The sequence below is a fragment of the Coptis chinensis genome, chromosome 2 (assembly GCF_015680905.1).
Source record: "Coptis chinensis isolate HL-2020 chromosome 2, ASM1568090v1, whole genome shotgun sequence".
Lineage (NCBI taxonomy): Eukaryota > Viridiplantae > Streptophyta > Magnoliopsida > Ranunculales > Ranunculaceae > Coptis > Coptis chinensis.
The window spans coordinates 9,262,101-9,285,027 of record NC_141457.1 but is presented as its reverse complement, the minus strand read 5'-3'; the positions used below and the strand labels follow the sequence as shown (position 1 = coordinate 9,285,027).

Here is a 22,927-nt window from a genome sequence, read left to right as displayed (position 1 = left end):
ACTTCACAAACAAATTTGACTTAAGAACAGAGTACTCGATCACTGCTCTGAAAACACCTGATGAAAATAATGTGGCGAAGGTGTTTCAGTAGCAGCAGCGAAATCCTAACATCAAAAAAATGGGACGCAATAGTAATAGGAGGAGGCCACAATGGTCTAACCGCAGCAGCCTACTTAGCCAAATCAGGCCTATCCGTAACCGTTCTCGAGAAACGCCACGTCATAGGTGGTGCAGCTGTAACTGAAGAAATTATCCCTGCCTTTAAATTCTCTCGTTGTAGTTACCTCCAAAGCCTCCTTCGCCCTTCAATAATCAAGTAAAAAAATATATATATATATATTTTACTGTTTCTTTGTTTTCTACGTAATTATTATTATTATTATTTAAATGAAGGGAATTAGAGCTGGGGAGACATGGGTTGAAATTACTAAAAAGGAACCCTTCTTCATTTACGCCGTGCATTGATGGGCGGTATCTTTTACTGGGACCAGATGCTGCTCTTAACCATTCACAGATATCTAAATTCTCTAAACGAGATGCTGACGCTTATCCGAGGTACTACTAGTTTTATTTTAAATTAATAATTGATGATGACGTGTTTTGGTTTGTAATAATATTTAATATTATAAATATAGATACGAGAGTCAGCTGGTGAAATTTTGTGAGTTCATGGATCCTTTATTGGATTCACCTCCACCTGAAGCTTTACATGATTTCTCATCCTACACTGATATAGTCAAGGATAAGTTGTATAAATCAGCATATTGGGCTCGTTGTTTGCGGCAGGCATTCAAATTGGGGCAAAATGATATGGTGTAAGTTTTGTTTACTCATATTTATTTATGTTTTTTGAATCTTAACTACACTTTCCCTGTAACATCCTCCCTTACAATAATAGTAGTGAGTTTGTTATCTAGAGGAGGGACAGAGTAAACAAGATGATGTTCAAGAGAGGTACTTAGTCCAGCAAGGTAGTCTGCTGCAAACTTACACTCCCTTAATACATGAACAAAATCAATAGATTCAAACCTAATACATAAAGATTGTATATGTCCTAGTAAGTTCCAGGAACTCCATGGTGCTTCAACTCTTTTGTTAGTGAGATTAACAGCCATAAGGGAGTTAGAGTGTATAGCTATCCTCTTGATTTGCATTTGCAGACAACCACTCATCCCATATAGTATTCATTAAGCTCCTGGTGAAGCAATGTATTGTTCTGGTCACATATTGTTTGTGATATACCTCAATTTTTTATATTTCACCCACTTCGTGTCCGTGTCGGATATGGACACATGTATTCGTGTTTATGCAACTTAGCTATTTATTATTTTGGAAGAAGGAAGAAGAAAAAAATAATAATAATAAAGGTGAACCGACCGATATCTGAAAAACGAGGGATAGAGCCACTCCTGAGTCATATCTCATCTTACCAGTTGAATTAAGGGCTGATATTTTGTAGATATGATCTCCCCACTGTGAATAACATGCCCACCAAATTTTGGCTCATTCAAATATGTTTAACTTAATCAAATGTTATTAGATAAACGTTCAAAATTGAACACTAGTTTTCGCAAGGTTAGACATATCCAAATAGGATGAAATTTTGTGGGCATGGTATCCATTGTGAGAAGATCATATCCACAAAAAATCGGATCTGAATTCAATTTGTAAGTCGATGGAGTGGCTCTATCCCTCCCCGAAAAACAATACTATTAAATATATTTACTTAAATCACTTAGAAGCCGACTGAGTTTGCTTTCCAAGTCTTTCATTTGCGGGGGAGTTACACTTCTGTCCCTACTTTAATTTATCTTTGAATTATCTTGACAGGGATTTTATGGATCTTTTAGTAGCACCAGCATCAAAGGTTTTGAATAACTGGTTTGAGGTTGTCATATTTTCTTTTTTACTTTTAACTATTTGGTTCTTATTTGTGCATTGGGGGTCTTATTTAATGAGTATTTTATCTTTCTTATTGAATTATTCATACATGGAAATTGCGTGCCCTTATTCGACCACTGATTTTATCTCTTTTTCTTTCTCTCTTCCTACTTCTCTTCTTGTTGTTGTTCAGTCTTTTCCTTCTTTTTCAATTGAACTGTAATCAGCATCAATTTTGTGATTGCTTTTCTGATCCTATACTTGGTTGAATACGTACTTTCCTTGCATGAGTTTGATATTGTTGTCTTGTTTGTTAAGCATGGTATTTGTAAAATATTACTCTCACGAAACCTACTTCCACATACTGATTTGATTGCAGACGGATGTCCTGAAGGCAACACTGGCTACAGATGCTGTAATTGGAACTATGGTACAGTTTTTGACCTCATCTAAATTGTGGAACTGTATAACTATTGTCTATGTTATGCGTCCTTTGTCGTATAAGAAGAATATTATCATACCCCACATATAATTATAGTCTGATGTAACTGTTTATGGGAATTTTCCATTCTGACAATATCATACCCCGCGTGTCAAACGCATGAGGATACACTACCGTAGGCCTTTAGTTTTATGTCCCTAATTGTGTCAGACATTTTATACTTAATTTGGATGTCGAGACACCTCTTGGTATCATTGTTACATAGAATATGAAAATGTTAATTGTAGCTTCTAAAGTGATGTCATATCCTGTTGTAAAATGGCGTATCCATCTGTCTTAAGGTCCTGTTGTGACATAGATTGGTAAATACATAATTAGTCTTGTTTTTATCTTCTAATTCTTAATCTTGTTCTAAATTAACTTCTCATGAGCATAAGAGATATGGGAGACCATTATTTGTAGAACAATACTTTTTGTTGACCAAAATACTGACATTGTTTTTGGCTTCCAATTTTATTTTATTTTGGAAGTCACTTCAGACCATAAAACTATACTTTTCTTTTAAAGCACCTCGAAAGTATGTTGTTTAGCTAGGATTTCACAGTAGGACTTCACCGTGGAATCATTCTTCTTAATGTCTTATTCCATAAATTAGCTAATTGTTATATGTTAAAGAGTTGAAAGAACAAACATAAAGCAAGATGGTCACAGTTGAAGAATATCATAATATGTTTTGTGCATGGTGACAGATATGCATATCTTTTCTGAAAACTGTAACCTTATTGAGTATATTGCACCTCAATTGGGAATTTAAAATGTGACAACTGTGCCCGAGATCTGTATTTATGCCTTTATTATTTCTTTTGATAATATATTTTTTTCATTTCCTTTAACATTATTCATAAAAATAATTACATATTTACATTCATAAAGTTATCAACTTGTCAAAGTGAAGGTAACTTAGTTGAGATTGTTTTTTATTTGCAAATTAGGCCAATAATAGGAGAAATAATAGCTTGTTGACCTTAAGGTCCTGAAAAAGAAAATAATGGTAGCAGAGGACCTTGAGTGAGGTGGTATTTATAAGATTGATTGACACTTGAATTATCAGAAGCCCTGATTTTTAATAGCTTTAAAGGCTGTTTAGACATATCCCCTCCCTCCCCTCCCCTCCCCTCGCCGCCCCCCTCCCCTCTTCCCACACAGACACAGACACACACGACTGTGGTGGAATTAGTGATGCCCCCTCAAAACTATCAAAAGCAGACATGCCCTCCCAAATCCAAGATCCAATGTCTACAAGATGAAGTTTTTCGTTGACTCGAAGCAGCTTTACCATTGGATCTTGGATTTAGAGGGGGCATGTTTGCTTGATAGTTTTGGAGCACCCCTAATTCTACCATAGTCGTGGGGGGCATGTCTAAAAGGCCCTAGGTTTCATTAAGGAGAGTAATTCACTCAGCCAACCCCAAACATTGGGATTAGGATTTTTAAGTTAGTGTTGATTGAATTATGTGTTTGTTAACAGGGTAAACTGTTCGTAAAATTGAAACCTCGTACGTTAGTTGACGGTTCAACCCTCTGTTAATATTAACTTTCTGGGGATGCAAAATTACTTTTTATACTAATATTTTTTTGTTTCAATTTTCAAATCTAGACAAGTTATTGACCTTTCAGTCTTTAAACAAATTTTCTTAATGTTGACATGGACTATATGGAGCTCAGTGTTTTTAAATTTGTTTTCCAAATCTTCACTGCTTGAGGAACTGATCGTGTCCTTGCAATTTCTTTTAAGCATTATTGATGTGAATTAAAGGCGGAAGCAACTTTAATCAACACACCATTGATAAACTAAGGCTAATTATAACCCTAATTTGATGGATAAAGGGGATTTTAATAAAACCTAAAACCGAATATCACTACTATATTCTCAATAAACCAACCCACTCTTAGACCAAAGCTCTTATTTATACAATTCATTCCTTGAGCTCCAAGGAATCCTAACTGGAAACCAACTTCTAAAATAGATCCTACCAGAATACCAATTACTAATTAGACTAAGCTACTAATTAATTAATATTACTAATTCCATCAACCATACTAAGGAGTCCAGAGCTTTACATAAGTGGGAATGCTGGCAGAGGCTTTCCCCAGATATTGCATCTTTTCTTTAATGTATAACTGTAAACTGCTTTTGCTAGATGATGCCTAATTTTTCTGTGCTTGGGTCCTGAACTTCTTTCTAGGGCAGTTGCCATACACCTGGAAGTGGATACGTGTTGCTACATCATGTCATGGGAGAAACTGATGGCGATCGTGGCGTTTGGTCGTAAGTATCTCATTTGCAACCTTTAATTTAGATGTTGATTTGATACTCTGTGGACTTGCTTGTTAACATAGTGGCACAGCCTTGGCTCTGTGTTGTATTAATGTGTTAACTTGGCTGCGGTTATTATGGTCTATGACTGATAATATCAGATTTTTGGTAACTATAGGATCAGAAACTTCAACTAAGAAGGAATATTTGTTTTAGGTACGTTGAGGGTGGTATGGGTGCAATATCCTCAGCTATAAGTAATGCTGCCACTGAAGCTGGGGCTTATATAGTTACAAACACTGAGGTTCATTTTCTCAACTTGTGTTATAGACTTTGAAATTCTCTCTCTGGTTGATACGTGTAAGTCCGAAGTATTGATGCTCAAAAGGTGCTTGAGTCCTAAGTCCTAACATGAAAAAACTGTTTCCAGAGTATCAGCCTACTTTTGGGAATTGTGTCCATTTGTGTTTGCTTATGCTATATCAAAAGTTCATCTACTACTGCCTTGATCACCTAGCTTCTATCCTTAGGTTGTGCAGTGCACGATTAGCGAGGACTCTGGAGCTATAAATGGGGTTAGTTCACTTTTCAGAGCCCTTATACTGGGTGGAGCTCAAAATTTCACAAAATTATTCTCATTTTTATGATGTTGGCTTTTGCTTGACTGCAACCAATTTAGGTGCTGTTGGCTGATGGGACAAGAGTGCAGTCTTCGGTTGTTTTGTCAAATGCAACTCCTTATCGCACTTTTATGGTACAACAAATTCTCTGCTCTTTTATTTTTTGTCCACAACAAGTATTTTAGTAGCTGATAGAAAAGACAAGTTATAAATTTTCAAACAAATACTCATCTTGCGGAATGAGTAATGTTCAATAATGTTTCTTCCCTTTCTCATACAGGAATTAATTCCACAAACTGCTCTACCCACAGATTTTTATTACGCGATCAAGAACTCTGATTACAGTTCTGTAAGTTATTTATCCCAATATTGAGCTATCGAGTGAAGATAAAATCTGTATTTCCTTCTTTCTATATTCATTCTTAGCTTGATCACGTTTGAAACTAAATCACATCGACACGGATACACGTCTGTGTCCGACACAGGACCTATGTGAAGTAGGACTCGGGGACACAACAAATTAAAAAAGAAATCTATCACTATTCCTTAGTTACACAACTAATACTTGGACTCAAGACATTAAGAAGCTGCTCCTTACAGAAAATAAATATTAAAGTGGCATATCATCATGGGGTTGTAACTATGTTAATAGATCATTTTCTTAGTCTTTAAGGTATAGAAGAAACCCTAGTTTGAAATATTATGCACAACTTGTCCGTGTGTCCCACAAATTTTTTTTAGAGTATGAAGTGTCCATCAGTCCATGTTACTTAGGTTTGAAACATTTGCAGTTCTACACATTAGTCGGTTTATGTAGTATATGATCATCACTGTTGAAAGGGTCATGACCCTTTTACCTTTTACGAGTTCTTAATTGGTATTATGAGTTGAGAAAAGAAAAAAATGAATGTCATGGGTATTGTTTCATATATGACCAATGAAGTTCCTTAATGAGCAAAAAGTTAAATATTTATGTAGAATTGAAAAGTCCAACTTCTGAGATCATGTTGCTTAGTGACAATCATTTTGACACAAATTCCACTTTCTATATTCTTAAAACAGAAATACCAAAACATACAACATACTTTCCGAAAACTGCACATCGATACAACGTATTATTTTATGAACCGATTGATGCAATGTACTAAATGAAATTGGCCAATTGATACAATGAGCATGATTCAGGCCAAATTAGAGTAATGGAATGAGACCAAATGCCCTCTATTTGGCCTTTCTACATTGCCCTCATGCAGTATAATATCCTTTTCTTTTTATTTATTTTTCCATACATTCTATATGTAGTATATTGTATTTGAGTTAGGTATTAAAACAAACTATTTGTCTATTTGACAGATATATTAGAAATAGATATTAGGAGAATTAGAGTTGCATTTGGCTCTGTAGGCAAATAAAGCAATCACTGAAGAAACTTTGCCGCTCCGGATAATAGGACTAGGAAAGCTGGGAATAGAGTTAGGCCATGAGGTGTAGAGAACCACAAAAAAATAGAAAAGTAGACAGACTTGTTTGAAAATGTAACTTTTCCCCTGGGATAACTCACTCACTAATCTTAGTTTTGCACAACAAGAGGAAACTGTTTAAGCCATTCCATAAGAGAAGCTAGAACATCAATTTTTCAGTATTCACTACCCTGCATGGCTCATAGACCAAGATTTTAGATATGCCTCCCTTGGATCTAACCGTTCAGTCCAATGTGTTTTTCCTTTGAACTCACAAAAGGCAAAACAACAATGGGAATGCCGAAGCCAAAGCCAAAGCCCAACACTAAATCCTATTCCATTGCAGATTCTCATTTGACACGCATCGTCTTGTCTGTGTATCCTGGTTATTAACACATATCTGTGCTGGATGAATGAACCACAATCGTCTTGTCTTTTCCAATTGTAGTGGAAATTGGCTTCTAGGTTTTTTCATTTAGCACATTGCTGAAAGGTTGTTTTCCCCATTTACATTTTTGGCTTCCTTTAGCCTGGGGCTTTACTGACACAAATGCCGGTTCGTGAGCTCGTTATGACTCCCTGTGGTGAAGGTCCATGGATAAGTATGGCTAGGCATTTAAAGGATGTGGGGAATTGTACTTGTTTGATTGCACTTGCCTAGGGAGTGCCTACCAATTTGTGAGAAATATTTGGTAGATAAATGACGAAGTGAATCTCTTGCCTATTGGAATATTAAAAATAAACAATCAGATGTAACAAATTTAAGATGGTGTTTGCTAATCAGATATCATTTATGCGAACAGGGTACGACGAAAATTAATTTGGCAATTGACAGATTGCCCCAATTTCAGTGCTGTAAATCTACTCTTCATGAGGCTGGACCGCAGCATGTTGGTACTATTCATATTGGTTCAGAAAGGTAGATAACTATCTCCACGTATTATATTTCAATTCTTTATCAAGTTCCACATAAGAAGGGACTAAAGAAGCGTTCTGTTCTTTAATGGGAAGTTCACCTGGACATGGGATTGACTTGATATAAATCGGCATTTTCTTTGTAAATGGTCTCTGATGCACTCCATCTGCATCCATTTTAAAGTATCCTTTGAAGGACAGATTTGTTTGTGGAGCCTCCCAGCATGCTCCACATTGTCTCAGTTCCTTCTTCAAGCTCACTTGTGTAGTTCCTTGAAAAGTTTGCCCCTATGTAATTCACATGTATCTTTGCTTTCACACTTTGTAACGTAGAACATTAGTACATTGCTGTCATGTTATGGGCATGCGCCCTTAGTTGAGTCCAAGCTCATGGTTCGAGTCCATTAGTTAGTTGGACACATGTCATATTCCTATTGGTTTATGCTTTCTAGGTTTATTTTAAATAACGGGCTTGTAGTTAGGGTTTCGGTAGTTATGTTTATGTGTGTGATTTGTGATTAAGAGATTCAATAGAAGAGTGATTTTTAGGTCGTCTTTTAATTGTGTTTCAATTAAAGTGTAGATTCAATTAAACTGAAGCTTCCGCCAGTAAGATCTAAATTATTTGGTATCAAAGCAGATTAATTCCAGGAGTTATTATTCATGGTACTGTTCACCGAAAACACTGTTCGCGAAACACTGTTTATCGGGTACTATTTACCGCGTCACTGTCCACCCAGGTTACTGTTCACGGCGTATTTATTTTTTTCTTGAAAAGTCAAATTTTTTTTTGTGTTATTATGGTTAATAACAAAGCAACTTGAGGTCGTCCTCCATCCATGGATACTCGCATGTTTCGTTTAGAGGAAAACATGAAAAATATGATACAGATGTTCCAGAACTTTACTGCAACAATAGCCACAATACAGAGAGAGGCCCAACAGCTGCCACTACCACAGAATAATGGTTCAGTGGTTTCAGATACTGATGAGTGCTGGTACAGTTCCTCTTCTAAACCCTTTTGCGCCTATTGCTCTAGAGAATAATGGCGGGGAAAGAGTTGTTGGAGAGAATAACGACATTCAGGTTCATCCCCTAGGTGCTGATCATATACCACCTATTGTTGGAGATGGTCAAGGTGATGACGGTGTTGGTGAACCCCCTGTGCGTGTTCCACCTATAGCGCCACCACCAGTCCAACAACTACCTGTCGTGCGCCCCCAAGGGCCACAAGATCTGATTTTTCAGCCAAGGTTAAACCCTAATGGCCAAAATCGAGGGCTACCAATGCAAGAGGCAGCTAGAGGTGTGCGTCTTCCTCCACAAGGGTGTGAGATTCCGTGTATTAATCAGGTTCGAGGCAGAGGTCGTGGTTACCAACGTCCTGAGCAGCGCTGGGTTGATGGTGATAGGAATTTTTGGGAACAACCCATTCCTCGCAATGCAAGGCAAGAGAATAGGGGTCGGTCTCCATCTCCTCCTTCTCCTTCTACTGACCGAAGTGGTCGTAGACCAGACCGTGACCCTAATCGTCAGGCAGGTGATTTTGAAAAGTATGACCATTTTAATTATTTTGATGAAGATTATGGTATTCAGAATATTGATAATGGGGTTGTTGATGTTAATCGTTTCCTCCGCATATTGGAGAGGAGTCAAGCGGGTGATATTAAAATCGATGTGCCTACTTTTGATGGTAAACTTGATCCTGATGAGTTTATTGATTGGCTTAATCAAATTGAAAAGGCTTTTGATTATAAAAACCTAGAGGATGGTAAGAAGGTTAAATTAGCAGCCACTAAGTTGAAGGGTTATGCTTTGGTGTGGTGGGATTAATTAAATTTGCGGAGGGTTAATCAAGGTTACAGGCGTGTTTGCACTTGGACTAGTATGCGCCGAGAGTTACATGTGCATTTTGTTCCTAAACAGTACCAACAAGATTTGTTCATTCGTCTACAGAATTTGAAACAACAGTTGTCTTCAGTTCAACAATATACTGAGCAGTTTCAGTTGTTGTGTACTCGTGCTGGGTTGGTTGAAACTGATGAACAGAGGGTGGGTCATTATTTGAATGGCCTGCGCAAGTCAATTCGTGAAGCACTTATCATGTTTGAGATTGAGGACATGGCTACTGCGTTTAAATATGCATTGTGTGTTGAAGGAGTGCTTTCACCTGGTACGACTTCTGCACCTTATACTGGTTCTGCAAGTGTAATTACAGCTGCTATTCCTGTGTCGGCTGGTGGGACATATAGTGCTGTTAGAAAGTGCTTTGAATATAGCGTTATGGGTCACATTGCTGCCGAGTGCCCTAAGAAGAAGAAGCGCCCTGTTTTATTAGCTGAAGGTGAAGATGAGGTCGAAGATGTTGTTGCCAAGTCACCTGATCTTGTCCTGGATTTCCAACATAAAGCTTTGTCAGTGTTTCCAGCTTCAGACGCTCCACTGCTTTAGCTTGTGGACAAGCTTCTTCAACATGGGGAGAGTGATGTAGAACATTAGTACATTGCTGTCATGTTATGGGCATGCGCCCTTAGTTGAGTCCAAGCCCATGGTTCGAGTCCATTAGTTAGTTGGACACATGTCGTGTTCCTATTGGTTTATGCTTTCTAGGTTTATTTTAAATAACGGGCTTGTAGTTAGGGTTTCGGTAGTTGTGTTTATGTGTGTGATTTGTGATTGAGAGATTCAATAAAAGAGTGATTTTTAGGTCGTCTTTTAATTGTATTTCAATTAAAGTGTAGATTCAATTAAACTGAAGCTTCCGCCAGTAAGATCTACATTACTTTGTTTGGCATTTCATTAAACATTCATATAGGGTCAGTCTAAATTAGTTTGCTTAATTAATGGAGTCCAGTAGTCGTCTAATTAGTTTTCTTAATTAATGGAGTTCAGTAGTCAACTGATTTTGAACAAACCCTTAACCACAAACAAGTGTGATGATGACTCATGGTTTAAGTTACTATCAATAATACCAACATATATCTCCCTTTGCTATCTGACATCTAAACTCATAGACTCTTATCTCTGTTGTTATTCTCTGAAGCATGGAAGAGATTGATTCCGCTTCTAGAGATGCTTGGAATGGCTTACCGTCACGAAGACCACTCATTGAGATGACGATTCCTTCTGTGTTGGACAGGACTATTTCTCCACCTGGTACTTGGTTTATTCTCCTACGCTTCATACCATATGATCATGTGTAGTTTTTCTTTTGCATTTTGAGAAGAATGTACTGTGCTTCAACATTGTGAGCTTTTAAGAGAAACTTCGAAGAGTTTTAGAACTGCTATATGCACTCTCTTAGAATTTAGAAACGAGATCAGGGCTCATGCAAAACTATTGGGTTGTTGAAACATGTCAATATGTAAGGTTGACACCTGATGGTTTCTACTGTTCTAGTTTTGGGAAATGTTAAGCAGACTCACTTTCATCAAGATGAAGACCTGAGATACCTCTCCCAATTTCGTCGAATCCTATCACTCCCAATCTCACAAGAGGTAGAAAAACCAAGCTAATGAAGAAGACAATGAAGTGCTAATGGGATACAAAAGAGAGAGAACTGATTTGATGTGCCTTCTTGCAGTTGAGAGAGAGAGAACCCTAGATGAAAGAGAAAGATTAATAAGAGATGGGAAGATGGTTATTATTGTGCCACTGATTAATCAAAGCCTTGAGAAACCTTGATGAGATGTACAATGATCTTAAGGGCGGTTCAAATAGTAATAGGCTTTAATTTTTCAAACTAAGTTTTTACTTTCTAGCTGTGCTGCTAATGTAGATATTAATGCATTTAATGCTAAGTGAACATAATGTAATGAAGTAAATTTGGTTTTATTTCTTTGGTTAGTGAAGATTGACACTAAAGGAAAAGGAAACGAAGAGAGAAGAGAGTATGAATGTTTCTTACGATTTTCCTTGTAGGTAAGCATGTGATTAACCTATTTATTCAATACACTCCTTATAAACCCTTGGAAGGCAGCTGGGAAGATACCATGTTCAGAGTACGTATGATACATCTCTGAAGTCTTATATTTCTCTTACAAGTTTGTTAGACATGTAAAATTTAATTTACTAGTGGTGTCGTCTGTCTACTGATTCATGTTCTATTTTTTCTTGTCAAAACTTTAACATGATATTGATCGTCTTCAAGAGGCTTGTACTGAGATCCATAGGCTTTTTGCATGTTTGTGTCTCGTGAAATTAAATGCCTCTTCAAATTCTGTTACTACCTTCACATATCCTTTTTTCTTTATTATTATTATTATTTTGCTAGGTAAGGTGCAATTTCTGATCAAATTGATGAAGAAAATATGTCCAGGAATCATTTATTATTGTTAATGACACGTTGCCCTAAAGCTTCACATATCTTTCTCAGGAATCATTTGCCAAAAGATGTTTCTCCTTGATAGATGAATATGCTCCAGGCTTCAGCTCATCAATTATTGGTTATGACATGTTGACACCACCAGACCTTGAAAGGGAATTCGGCCTCACAGGTACCATAGTTTCAATAATTTAATGCCTTCAATCTCTTGCTTAGCGAGTCTGGGAGAAATTGACACCAACCCAGTGAGAGCCACCTCTTAAATGTTTTGTATAGGAAGATATGCTTATTAATGAGTTCTTTCAAAAGTGTTTAGTGGAACATCCAAAAGAAGTTGAAGCTAGTAAGCTTCACCTTAAAGCAGCTATATCTGTAACAACGATGTATTTCTAAACTTTGTCTTTTGCTTGCTTGGTATGTATTCCTAAACCATGCTAGTCTGAAGCCACTGAACTGAATTAAGTCAAAATCCATGCTCAGCTATATGATGCCTTCTATACCCATTTCCAAGTTCAATATGCTTAAGGTTTCTGTTTTATCTTCTAAAAGTTCTTAGCTACATTGCAAGGTAGTTATAATTTGTTGTTTAAGGATAAATATGTTGAGGTTATTCAATGTAATTGGGATTTGGGAAAGTACGTTGGGGCCTAGCCCCTAGCCTCTTCAGAAGGTTGATAGAATCCTTGCCACCTAGAGTCATGTCAGCCTGACAAATTGAGACCTGCATGCATATTAAGGTACTCATGTCTTCAAGGTTGACATGGTGTAAAGTGACAAGGGTTATATTGTTGTTTAAAGCTGGTAGGCTTCTTCGAAGTAGCACCTTTGTTGATCTGTATGGTTTTCTCATGACTACACAAACTGAATATATATGACAGGAGGGAATATCTTCCATGGTGCTATGGGCCTGGATTCACTTTTTCTAATGCGACCAGTCAAAGGATGGTAGTACATCTCAAGCTCTACCAGTCTACATGTAATGGATTTGTTGTTGTCGCTTCCAAGTATTATCTGCAAACATCTGTAATTTTGTGCTTGCAGGTCAGGATATAGGACACCCAAGCGTGGCCTTTACATATGTGGGAGTGGTGCACACCCTGGAGGTGGTGTAATGGGGGCCCCTGGGCGTAATGCTGCACATGTGGTATTAAAAGATATCAAGAAATCCTTGAAATGATACAATAGTTGTAAATGAAAAATCAATGAGTTCCGTTTTGTTAGCTGTATTTCATTGAAATTTTGATTGAATGTTACGCATTCTCATTGTCTCAGTATATATGGATTAACATGAGGCAAATTGCGTCGTTGAGTATTTTAACTTTGTAGAATGAAGTAACCTATAACGTTCTCGTATTTAACCATGAGACTTGTGATTGAGCAATATTCCACTGTCGTTTCTGCTTGAGAAAACAAATGAAAGAAAAGCGTCAATAGACAATATGCAAGCTTTTAAGAGATACAACAATGCGATCGTTTGTTGAGATTTCAGGAGTCCAATATACCAATCAGGGCCTTTAGACTCGGATATGAACAGTTGTTTTCGGTATGTTGATCAGAGAAAGTTTTGCTTACTTGCTTTCACTGTTGCACATCGAATGCTTTGACATTTCGGCCTGAACTTGTAATGGTGCAAACTGCAAAGTCTCTTCAGTGTTGCTTGGTTGCAATCCGCACTGGAAGCAAGCGTTATAAACATTGGCAAATAGAATGATTCAAACCGTAAGGAAATCATGGGTAGTCGTAGATCATTACTAACCTTAACCTGCATTCGGTAACCAAATCGCCAGAGATTTCCTAACTTCAATCTAAGAACAAGTATGCAATACATTACATGAGCATCGGGCTTGATTTCTCCCTTGTGATACGGAAAGTACTAGCCAATTTTGGCATGAACTGTTGTTTTTTCCCTTCCTCGTCATATAGCAACAAACAATGGATCTAAGCATTGGACATGTTTAAAGCAGAAATCAAATTCTAATTGTTGCCATAGATGATCTTGAAGCCATTAATTTTCCTTACTCGAGATACTAACCGACCATTCTACCAAAAGCAGTTTACCTTGCTAAAAGCCAGTGTACTAATTAATTTTTCTGGCAACTCATTTATTTGTTATTCCGATTGATTTATTTTCTGTTAAGAAATCACTGTCTATCACTAGTATAACCCGGTTGCTTTGTGAAAATATATCTTAATAATATATACTTCAAAAAAAAGGTGACTGGAATAAAACTGCATCAGTCTTTGCAGTTTTACGTAAATCTCTGATTATGGAGACAAGTTGACCCTATTCAGGCCAACGGCAGACAAGCCCTTGAATGTTGTTCCAACCTCCAAGAGGTCTTGTGTTCAAGCTCATGCATGAAGACGCACGAAAGAGCTATATGACGGACTCAGGAAAATAAATTTTATTTTGCAGAAACTGAAATTACTTTTACTGCTAAATACAAAAGCACTGATGGCAAAATACAGTACACAGGGCAGAAAAATGTGGCCACGTAATTTTTCTTCAAAACCTTGCCCATCCAGCAATCTCACCTAAATAGTTCCCCAAAGAGACTACTTAAAACAAACTGTCACAGAGATTTGACCAACAAACTGAAGAAATGAATTGTCTTCAACTGTCTGCAATACATGTACCATGTCTAATCCTCAATTTCAACAAAGAGATCAAGATCAAGATCAAGATCAAGCAGACATTTTTAGTTTAGAGGCAGCAGCATTTGAGTAAATAGGATGAAGAACATGACCTTCCTTTGGTTCAACATGCACCCACCTTCGACCACTCAGCTTGTGGCGCTCAAATTTGACACAGCCCTCTTTCAAAGCATATAGGGTATGATCCTTCCCTAGCCCAACATAGTTCCCAGGATGGAAACGGGTGCCCCGCTGTCGTACTATAATGTTTCCAGGTATCACCCTCTGCAGATCAAATAAATAACCAAATATCAAGTGTTAGCACTTAAGTTACATTGACACAGACATGTGCATCCATATCAGACACGGATGCGAAGTGTCTGACACGGCGATATATCGAAAACTGAGGTATATCACATATCAAAAGGCCAGGAGAAAAACTACCTCTCCACCGAATTTCTTCACCCCCAGAAATTTGGGATTTGAGTCTCGCCCATTCTTAGTGGATCCTGCAGTCTTCTTTGTGGCCCAACGCCTGATCATCAAGCTCAATCCTCCTTCCACATCTAAAATTCAGTGAGAACCATTAGACCCGCTGCATTTGTAAACATAAACTACTACTTCCAACAAAACATTTAGTTTACCACTAAGACCACTGTATACAGGAACATTTTTAACTAGGTCTCTGAGGTTGACTCGTCTACACAGTGTAGCTGCAAAATTCATCACTCCAGTTTCCGAACTGAGAGAAGCTGAAAAATAAATAAACAAAACCATTAATTGAAAATTGTATCAGGTGTCAACATTGTGAGCTCGGACAATGCTATTATGGCATGCTTTATTCATCCCAGGGTTCAAGCAATGCTTGGAAGTTGGTCCACAAAAATATGATCAAGAAGATAGGAATACACCTGCCCAGCAGATCTGATGGCAGTTATGTTGGTCATACAACAGAAGATGACATGAATCACTTATTCTAGTGATGCCCCTTCTTAAACAGCTGTGCATAGTCGGGTCTCCCATGCATATAAAAGAGTAAAAGCCACAAGTCGAACTGTCATTCTGAATAAGATGGGGAGGAGAAGCACAGTGGAATGCTCCAAAATGGTATGGTGAAAGTCAATAGAGATGGAGCTATAAGAGCTAACCCTTCAGAGCCAATAAAAGATGGCTTCTTTGGCGTTCACCAAGGCAGTTAGTTGGAAATCCATGGAGACAAATAACATTCTTGGATGTCTTTATTGAACTTCAACAATGAAAAATACGGTTGGTTTCTATGGACGCCAAGTTTTTGATTAAGGATATCATGAGTGAAATTTAATATGATAAAGAAGATGAGGAAAACTATACAGAATTAAAATGTAGCAATGAAGATGCTTACCCAAAATTAAATTATGAGCTCTTTCCGATTACGAGAGAGAATTGAGGTGCGAGCCAAATTGTTAAAAAATTGTACAAATTTTCGCGAAATATCGCTCTGCAGATTTTCAAGCAACAAGCCATCACAACAGTCAGGGCCCATGGGCATCCATATATGTCACAAAATCATCACGTTCTTTGCTCCACGAAGATTAGATTTTTTTTTTTTTTTTTTTTTTTTTTTTTTTTTTTTTTTTTTTTCCGCTAATGACCATATCTTTAGATATATATTATAGCTATAGGCTCTATTTTTCAAGGCTTCACAGAGTCTTCAATTTTTTATAAACTCTAATACTAATTACGAAAAAAAAAAAAAATCCAAATCCTTAGATATATACTAGCCAATTAGCCCGCCTACGGTTGGGCCTACTACATTGATAGTTCACGATTACGTGTTTTTACTTTTGTCAAACTATTAACAACTGCAATACAACATTTAGATACATTACCTACTATTGGCAGAGTATTGACTGACCTTCCTCCATCGAAATATAATTGATGCATCAAGTAGCATCAAAAATTAATAGCAAACTTGCCATATGAAATTAATTTTCCTTTATACTAATTCTTTTGAGAAGTATAATGATTATTTCAAGGAGTAGTAAGTATAAACAAATTGATCAATAGTTTTATGAGTTCGATAAAAGTATTCGAATATTATACATATGAACGCAGTTCGCAATCCTAACAAATCTTACTTGATTAATGATTTGTGCGCTTCGTGCGCTTGTTGGTTACTCGACACTCTTTGACTATAAGAGTTTGGTTCAGGTTAATCAAGTCTTCTATTTCTTCCGCTTTCTCATTTAGTTCCTTCTTTAAAGCCTTAAGCTCTGTTGAATCTTGGAAATATTGTTGGTGTTTTCGGATGAACTTACATTTTCCAATGCTCACGCCTTCTAACAATGTAGGACTTTCTTTCTCCAAGATTCATGTTTCCAACATTTACTTGAAGTAACAAAGAATCTACGAAAGTTGTGGTGAAATACCGAGTTCTTTAGCTCAAGTGTTGTTGCTCTCCGTGCGCTTCAAGAAAGCTTGAACACCCAAATCCTGCGGTTATAAGTTCGAGTTTGTCTTCGATATTCTTGACACTTGTTAGGCCTGCCTTGGCACATTCCCAATTCCTTGTATGAAATGATCAAGAGCAACAGTCCCCGGTGTTGGCTTCAAATGACTAACTTTTGTTTATTATTTCTCTGTTTCCATTTTTTTCGTTTCATGGAGTGTCAATGAACATTGATCGCGGACTTCGCCCGGGTTCGGTGGCATATTTCCATGATATATGGAGTTCCCTCGAGTCTAGTAATCGCCAGCTCTTGCTCTACCACAAACATTGTAGTCCCTTCTTCTTGATATGTTTCTTTGCTTTTATGAGACGCCGGAGCATTTTCGGGAGAGGCAAAAGCAAATTATAGCACCGCGGTAACTGAAGTTAAGGTTTCCGTGTCGTGAACCCTAACATTCTGTTTTAGATCTCTTCCGCCTCTTTATTTTGGGTTGGCGAATGATGAGCAACAACTCGGTAAGAACTTCGGTTTATCAAAAGTGGATTTGCCTACTTCTTTTGTGCTCGAACTTGGTTCCGCAGGATTTTGTCTTCGATTCTTCTTTTAGGAAACTGTTTTAATGCCATCTTTTTCAGGTTTTCCCTCAAGAACATCCTCCTTGTCATCCATGGGCTGGTAGAGGTCGGTTCTTTCGAAGGCAGCGAGAGGTAATCATCAATCACCGTGTTAATAGGCGGTTAAGGTTGAATGCGATGTCTGGCGGGTGAATTATCTACCATCATATCACTTCTAATCCATTGGAAAAACTGAAGAGTGGTGGTTCCAGCTATGTGATGTGAACCGCTGCAAGCAAGTCACAACAGTGAAAGTTAAATACTGAAATTATGGGTTCATGACGCCTTAAAGAGACAATCAAATCATCCAGGGATTCTCATTGTGAGCCTTAATTGGTTTGATCCAGTAACAACTAACGTTGAATCTAATATAAGTAATCTAATATAAGTAATTGCAAAGTACCAGTCAAGAAAGATGCAACACAACTGATACTCCCATTTAGCTAAAACAGTAAAAGATAATGGATATAGTGGTTAATCATGCATAGATGCCATTCTGAAGCTACGAAAATCATCTACACTGGTTTGTAGCTAAACGTGTTCTTCTCGAGAAATCAAAATAGTCCGTCACCATTGGATTAATATAAAATTATAAGTTTACTGGAGAAATTTATGCAATGCATTCAACAAATAGAAAGAGAGAGAATAGTAACATGAACAAATCCACGTTGACACTATCATATTCCATGTAGGCTATTGACGCCTTGACAGTAACCTATCGGAAATGATTGGCTTGGACACCCAATCTCAATGCTACCTATCAGTCCATCATGTAGACTTAGGCACTGGACATTCTAACATCTTGCTATTGGGCATTGCCAATCATTCAACTGAATTCGTATACTGAAGGCCGAACCCAATATATTAATCTGATTCACTTATGGATAAAAACTCATGTCACTTGATTACATCAATTTGACACTAACATAAATCTAGCACTTCAATTACTAAGTAGATGCTTCAAAATGAAAGTTAGTAGCTAGAAGTTCACTAACAGGTGCACGCTTCCTCATATGTGTTTCGATTTTTACCTATAAGATAACATCCTAATATCACTATAGAGTATAGACAATCCACTATTACGCAAACTTACAACTCTATCTTGAGTACTAAAAATAAAATTGCAAGACACATCATCTTGGTATTGCTTCGCAAGGTAACGATTATTAAAATATAAACTGACAACGAATGGAACAAATTCAGTAAAAAGAGAAGGTGAATTATACATACCTTGAGTGGGTATCAAATCGTCTAAGCGTCAGCCCATCAATCCACTTCTTCTTATGTAGGTTCGGCAGCATCTTACCCTCAAATTCATTAATTCTTCCTGAAATTATATTGATTGAGTAGTAATGTCTGTTCAACCCATAAATCAAATGATCTTTCCATTCATGGAGAATAACACACTTATACTGACAGTCTGATATGGTCAATTGTACGATATCATGTTTCTCTGTAAAAGACAGAGTCTAAGGAAATCGACACAATTCTAAGTGCAACAAAGGCTCTGCGTCATAGTTGTAAAAAATAATATTATTTCAGAGTTTGCAAGAGGTTTGTTCAAAAGTGATTAATTGAAACTTTGAGCAACGCCAAAAAACAATCCTTTGTTGAAATGAACGGAAACAAAATAGAACACTCAAGGAAGAAGTGTACAGATCAATAGGAGTAAAAAAAAGAGATCCCACATTTCTTCCCTATCATTAGCAACTACACCATCGCTAGTGATACATTAAGTTAGTTTACATAATTATCTTCATGCCCCTCCATGATAGACTGATTTTCGTCCAAATTGAGCGCCATATTTTGCTCGATCCCGCACTCCTTGTTGTTATTTCCATGTATTTCCCCGAAGAGTTTCTCAAGGCCCCTTCTTCCCAAACCAGATGATATCCCTAAGTTGGCTGCTAATGGCACCACCATGTATTTGATCCAATCGCGAGTGTCTTTAGTGTTTTGGCAATTGTACATTCCCTTTGCAATTTCACTAACATTTTCTTCATTAATGCCCTCGTTCCCAACACGGTATTGTCAAAAGAGCCAGCCTCTACAGGTGCAGGTGCAATACTGTTAGATAGCTCAACACCATTTCCCCATAATACGTCGCCATGAACAGAGCCACCCAGTCTTTTGGTTGTCACTTCACTTCCTCAATAACCAATACGAACCTCACACCTACTTCCCCAACCAAATCAACCATGCTCACCTTGTTGCTGTTGACTCCTTCTCGAGAGTGTGTTTGCATTAATCCTTTACCACCTTTTTGCATAAATGTTGATGGACAGGAATCACAGGATTAGCTCAAATTAGGGCCGCAGGACTTCCAGAAGCCTCAAGAGCTTTCTTTACACTTTCCCTAAATTCTACCAACTTCCCCCATAAAACAGCTAATAACATTAGATCTCAAAATGGGAACGTTTATTCTGGAAATTAATGCGGGCAAGGGTCAAGCCTAACCCTAAAATATTTATAAAAAAAAACAGAGGATGAAGCTGAGCCTTGTAGACTGTTGTACACTTGTACTGGGCTTCACAAATAAGATGAACGTGTCTGGAAAATAAACAAATTAACTGTACACATGAAAAGCGTCAAGGACTTGCCAAAAGGTACAGAGTAGTAATCAAGTTAAATTCAGCAAGGGTTCAGTTGGAAGGAGCCTAGAAATCCAGAAAAGGAAAGAAACTGCAGCAACCTAGATTAAGTAATAAATAAAGCATAATAAAATATTCTATAATTTCATTCAATTTTGTGCGTTATGCAGTCACAACATAATCATAATTGAGAAATTGGTGCTAAGCTTAATTCCTTATATTATTAACTTACAAAAGATAGTTATTTTTCCGGATTCATTGATCAATAAACCAATGCCACCCTGATCATGTAAGTTTTCATATTTACACAAAAAAACACTGGATATTGGGACTACGGCCTAGACACCAAAGGGCTTAAGAAAGGATAGATTTGCATCATATTTTTGTATGCAGTGATCTAGCTGTAAAACAGCGGTCGGGTTTGTCATTTCGTTCACATTTCAATAAAATTGCAAAATATTTCATCTCAATGATTTTAATAAGTTTTGTTGTTTGATAAGTTCATTTTATTCTTCCTAGAACTCATAGACAAGTCTAATAGAAGAAAACTTGATCCCTAACATGTATGGCTCATCTCTAAGCTCATACATGCTAGCAAGTGGAACCAAAGCAATGACTTATCTCTAAGCTCATCACTTTGATCCCTAACTAGACACTACACCAACTATCATTTTGGGATAGGATGTAGGTCTAGTTGTTCTTCCTAAACAACTTACCAAACCAACAACGAAGATTTTCCCTCACATGAGTTTTATTAACTCCCCAAACGGATATAATTCTCACTCGGGCAGAGTTTCCGCTCTGAGATCACATAACTAAAGTTTTATTCTAATTAACTAAAAATAAAACTGAATTAAAAACATTTTAATTAAAGATTGGAAATTAAATTCTTCATTACACTAGGAAAGCAGTAAACTACTCTACTCCTACTGATGGAATGCTAACCATTCCATGAGAAAAACTAAAACTAGACCCTTCTATTTATAGTTGAATGGACGGTCGTGAATGGAATCTCGAAATCTGATCCAACGACTGAGATTTGATCACTATTCAACTTTTTGACTTTAAGGAATAGTAATCACTATTTGACACTATTCAACATTATTTGACACTATTTGGAACTATTCATCTTTTGACTTTACAAAAAGTTAAATAATAAAAAATCTAAAATATCTACGTCATCTTTGATGAATAGTGACGACGTTGGCTTTATCTCTGATTTCAAACCATACGTCCATTTTGTAAAAGCAATATACCGTTGTGTAGAGTTTTCTGCGCTGATCATTTTGACAGGTCATATGCTTCAATCGGAGTTAGGAGACGGAAGATGTCACCATTTGAACTTTCTCCTGATTTTCGGACTGTTACAAGTCAGTTTGACCAAGTCTTGACCCAAACATGACTCCTTTGGCTAGCTCAGGAACTCAAGTTTGGATTCTTCAACTTGTTTCATGGTTCTCTGAGTCCATGAGCTTTGCTGGCAGATTGGAGCTTTAAATGAGCCGACATCAAGATTTCAAGTCCAAGCTTTATTCGACTGTATTTCATGTTAAAACGCAGATTCTGTGTGTATTTTATCGTTGACTGTTGAAACCTATGAAAACATGAAAATACAATTAATTTACATTTATTAAACACATAATTGACCCAAATGTAATGTCTCTGCGGGGTTTAAAACACAATTTTGGGTACTTATCATGCAACATCTACCTCACCACTTTTATTAAAAATCCAAATTTCCATACAAGGGGCTTACTATAATTTAGGACTTGCTCCAAGGCGTCTTGTATATTATTAAAGCAAATTATGCAATGAAATGGCTACCAAAAGCTAATGCAAGACTGTTAGTTGCATTCATTTTCTTCTAATAAAAGAAATTCTTCACTTCATCATGATGTTAGAAAAGTAAGTGGGAATCCAGTAAATATACACACCAGTTCCAATAGCAGATACACCCCACCAACACCTTTCAACTTTTTTCGTTTTACTCATAAAGGCCCTTTTGTTACCGCACAATCGTATAGCATAAAATTGCTTTGTCGGGCATTCAGAAAATACAAAAGACATATACTCAAGGAGTTAAACCCAGCTTATTCAACCAAAGAAGGAAGCACTTTTATAAGCATTTTGCAACTTACCTGTAAAGTAGCAGTAACCTCGTATTTTGGGAGCTTCCTGTGACTGAAAATGACGTTAGGACCTTCTCATATTTATAGTTGTGTGTCTATGTTAAATATATGTGTGTGTGCATGTGGCTTTGTGTGTATTTAAGTATATATGTAAAGAAAAAACTACTACTAAATGGTGCTCTAATGTACCTAAAATTCAAAAATACATCACCCACCTGATATCCACCATAGATAATTATTTGGCATTTTCCAACAAACCACAGATAGAAACACATGGTAACTGTTTCCCAACCATTTTTTCATAGTCAGTTTAACAATAATCAGAAATAAACCCCGTTAGTTCTGAAAATATAGAAACGAAATTAAGGGGTGTGATGTGACCTCTCAATATCATCAACTACTGGGATTGGATCATGATTTCTCTTGTAGAAGAAATCCACAAGAGTCACATATGAGAAAATAAATATAATTGAATTAAGAAATTGAGAAAAACAAAAGCTAGGGGAATTACCTGTCGGGGTCTCTTCAAGAAAAAAAGTGATCAATTTAACTTGGAGTAACAAAACGTTT

General features: G+C 37.0%; 2 protein-coding genes across 5 annotated transcripts in view; one reads left to right on the top strand and one right to left on the bottom strand.

Moving 5' to 3' along the window:
• Positions 1–12: 12 nt before the first annotated feature.
• LOC147514747 (FAD/NAD(P)-binding oxidoreductase family protein) lies at positions 13–13,272 on the top strand. 3 transcript variants are annotated; one of them, XM_086584987.1, is made up of 16 exons: positions 13–317; positions 395–556; positions 637–816; positions 1,832–1,889; positions 2,262–2,312; positions 4,571–4,653; positions 4,858–4,945; positions 5,172–5,216; positions 5,321–5,395; positions 5,542–5,610; positions 7,525–7,640; positions 10,680–10,792; positions 11,558–11,637; positions 12,012–12,132; positions 12,839–12,905; positions 13,002–13,272. In XM_086584987.1, the coding sequence occupies exons 1-16, from the start codon at positions 61–63 to the stop codon at positions 13,135–13,137; spliced, it is 1,701 nt and encodes a 566-aa protein (XP_086441113.1). In that variant the 5' UTR covers positions 13–60; the 3' UTR covers positions 13,138–13,272. The 3 variants fall into 3 exon arrangements, with proteins under 3 accessions (XP_086441113.1, XP_086441118.1, XP_086441127.1); XM_086584992.1 differs by lacking the exon at positions 5,542–5,610; XM_086585001.1 differs by lacking the exons at positions 12,012–12,132; positions 12,839–12,905; positions 13,002–13,272 and having other exon boundaries at positions 11,484–11,622.
• A 1,075-nt stretch (positions 13,273–14,347) lies between these two features.
• The window catches only part of LOC147514743 (uncharacterized), a 76,585-nt gene continuing 68,005 nt past the window's right edge, over positions 14,348–22,927 (bottom strand). The window contains exons 1-4 of one of the 2 annotated variants that reach the window (XM_086585022.1): positions 15,976–16,132; positions 15,239–15,346; positions 15,039–15,160; positions 14,348–14,879 (exon numbers count right to left, since the gene is read on the bottom strand). In XM_086585022.1, coding sequence (XP_086441148.1) covers positions 14,646–14,879; positions 15,039–15,160; positions 15,239–15,320 — 438 coding nt within the window. In that variant the 5' untranslated portion in view covers positions 15,321–15,346; positions 15,976–16,132 and the 3' untranslated portion in view covers positions 14,348–14,645. Of the gene's footprint in view, positions 14,880–15,038; positions 15,161–15,238; positions 15,347–15,975; positions 16,133–22,927 lie in introns of those variants that run through there. The other variant, XM_086585019.1, reaches the window with a different exon arrangement.

What these genes read in the sequence shown, in the direction of transcription:
- LOC147514747 (XM_086584987.1), top strand. Translation starts at nt 61, where the DNA reads ATGAAAATAATGTGGCGAAGGTGTTTCAGTAGCAGCAGCGAAATCCTA. An exon ending in CTCCTTATCGCACTTTTATG is followed by an intron (nt 5,396 to 5,541) that starts GTACAACAAATT and finishes TTTCTCATACAG; the next exon opens with GAATTAATTCCACAAACTGC. An exon ending in ATGCGACCAGTCAAAGGATG is followed by an intron (nt 12,906 to 13,001) that starts GTAGTACATCTC and finishes TTGTGCTTGCAG; the next exon opens with GTCAGGATATAGGACACCCA.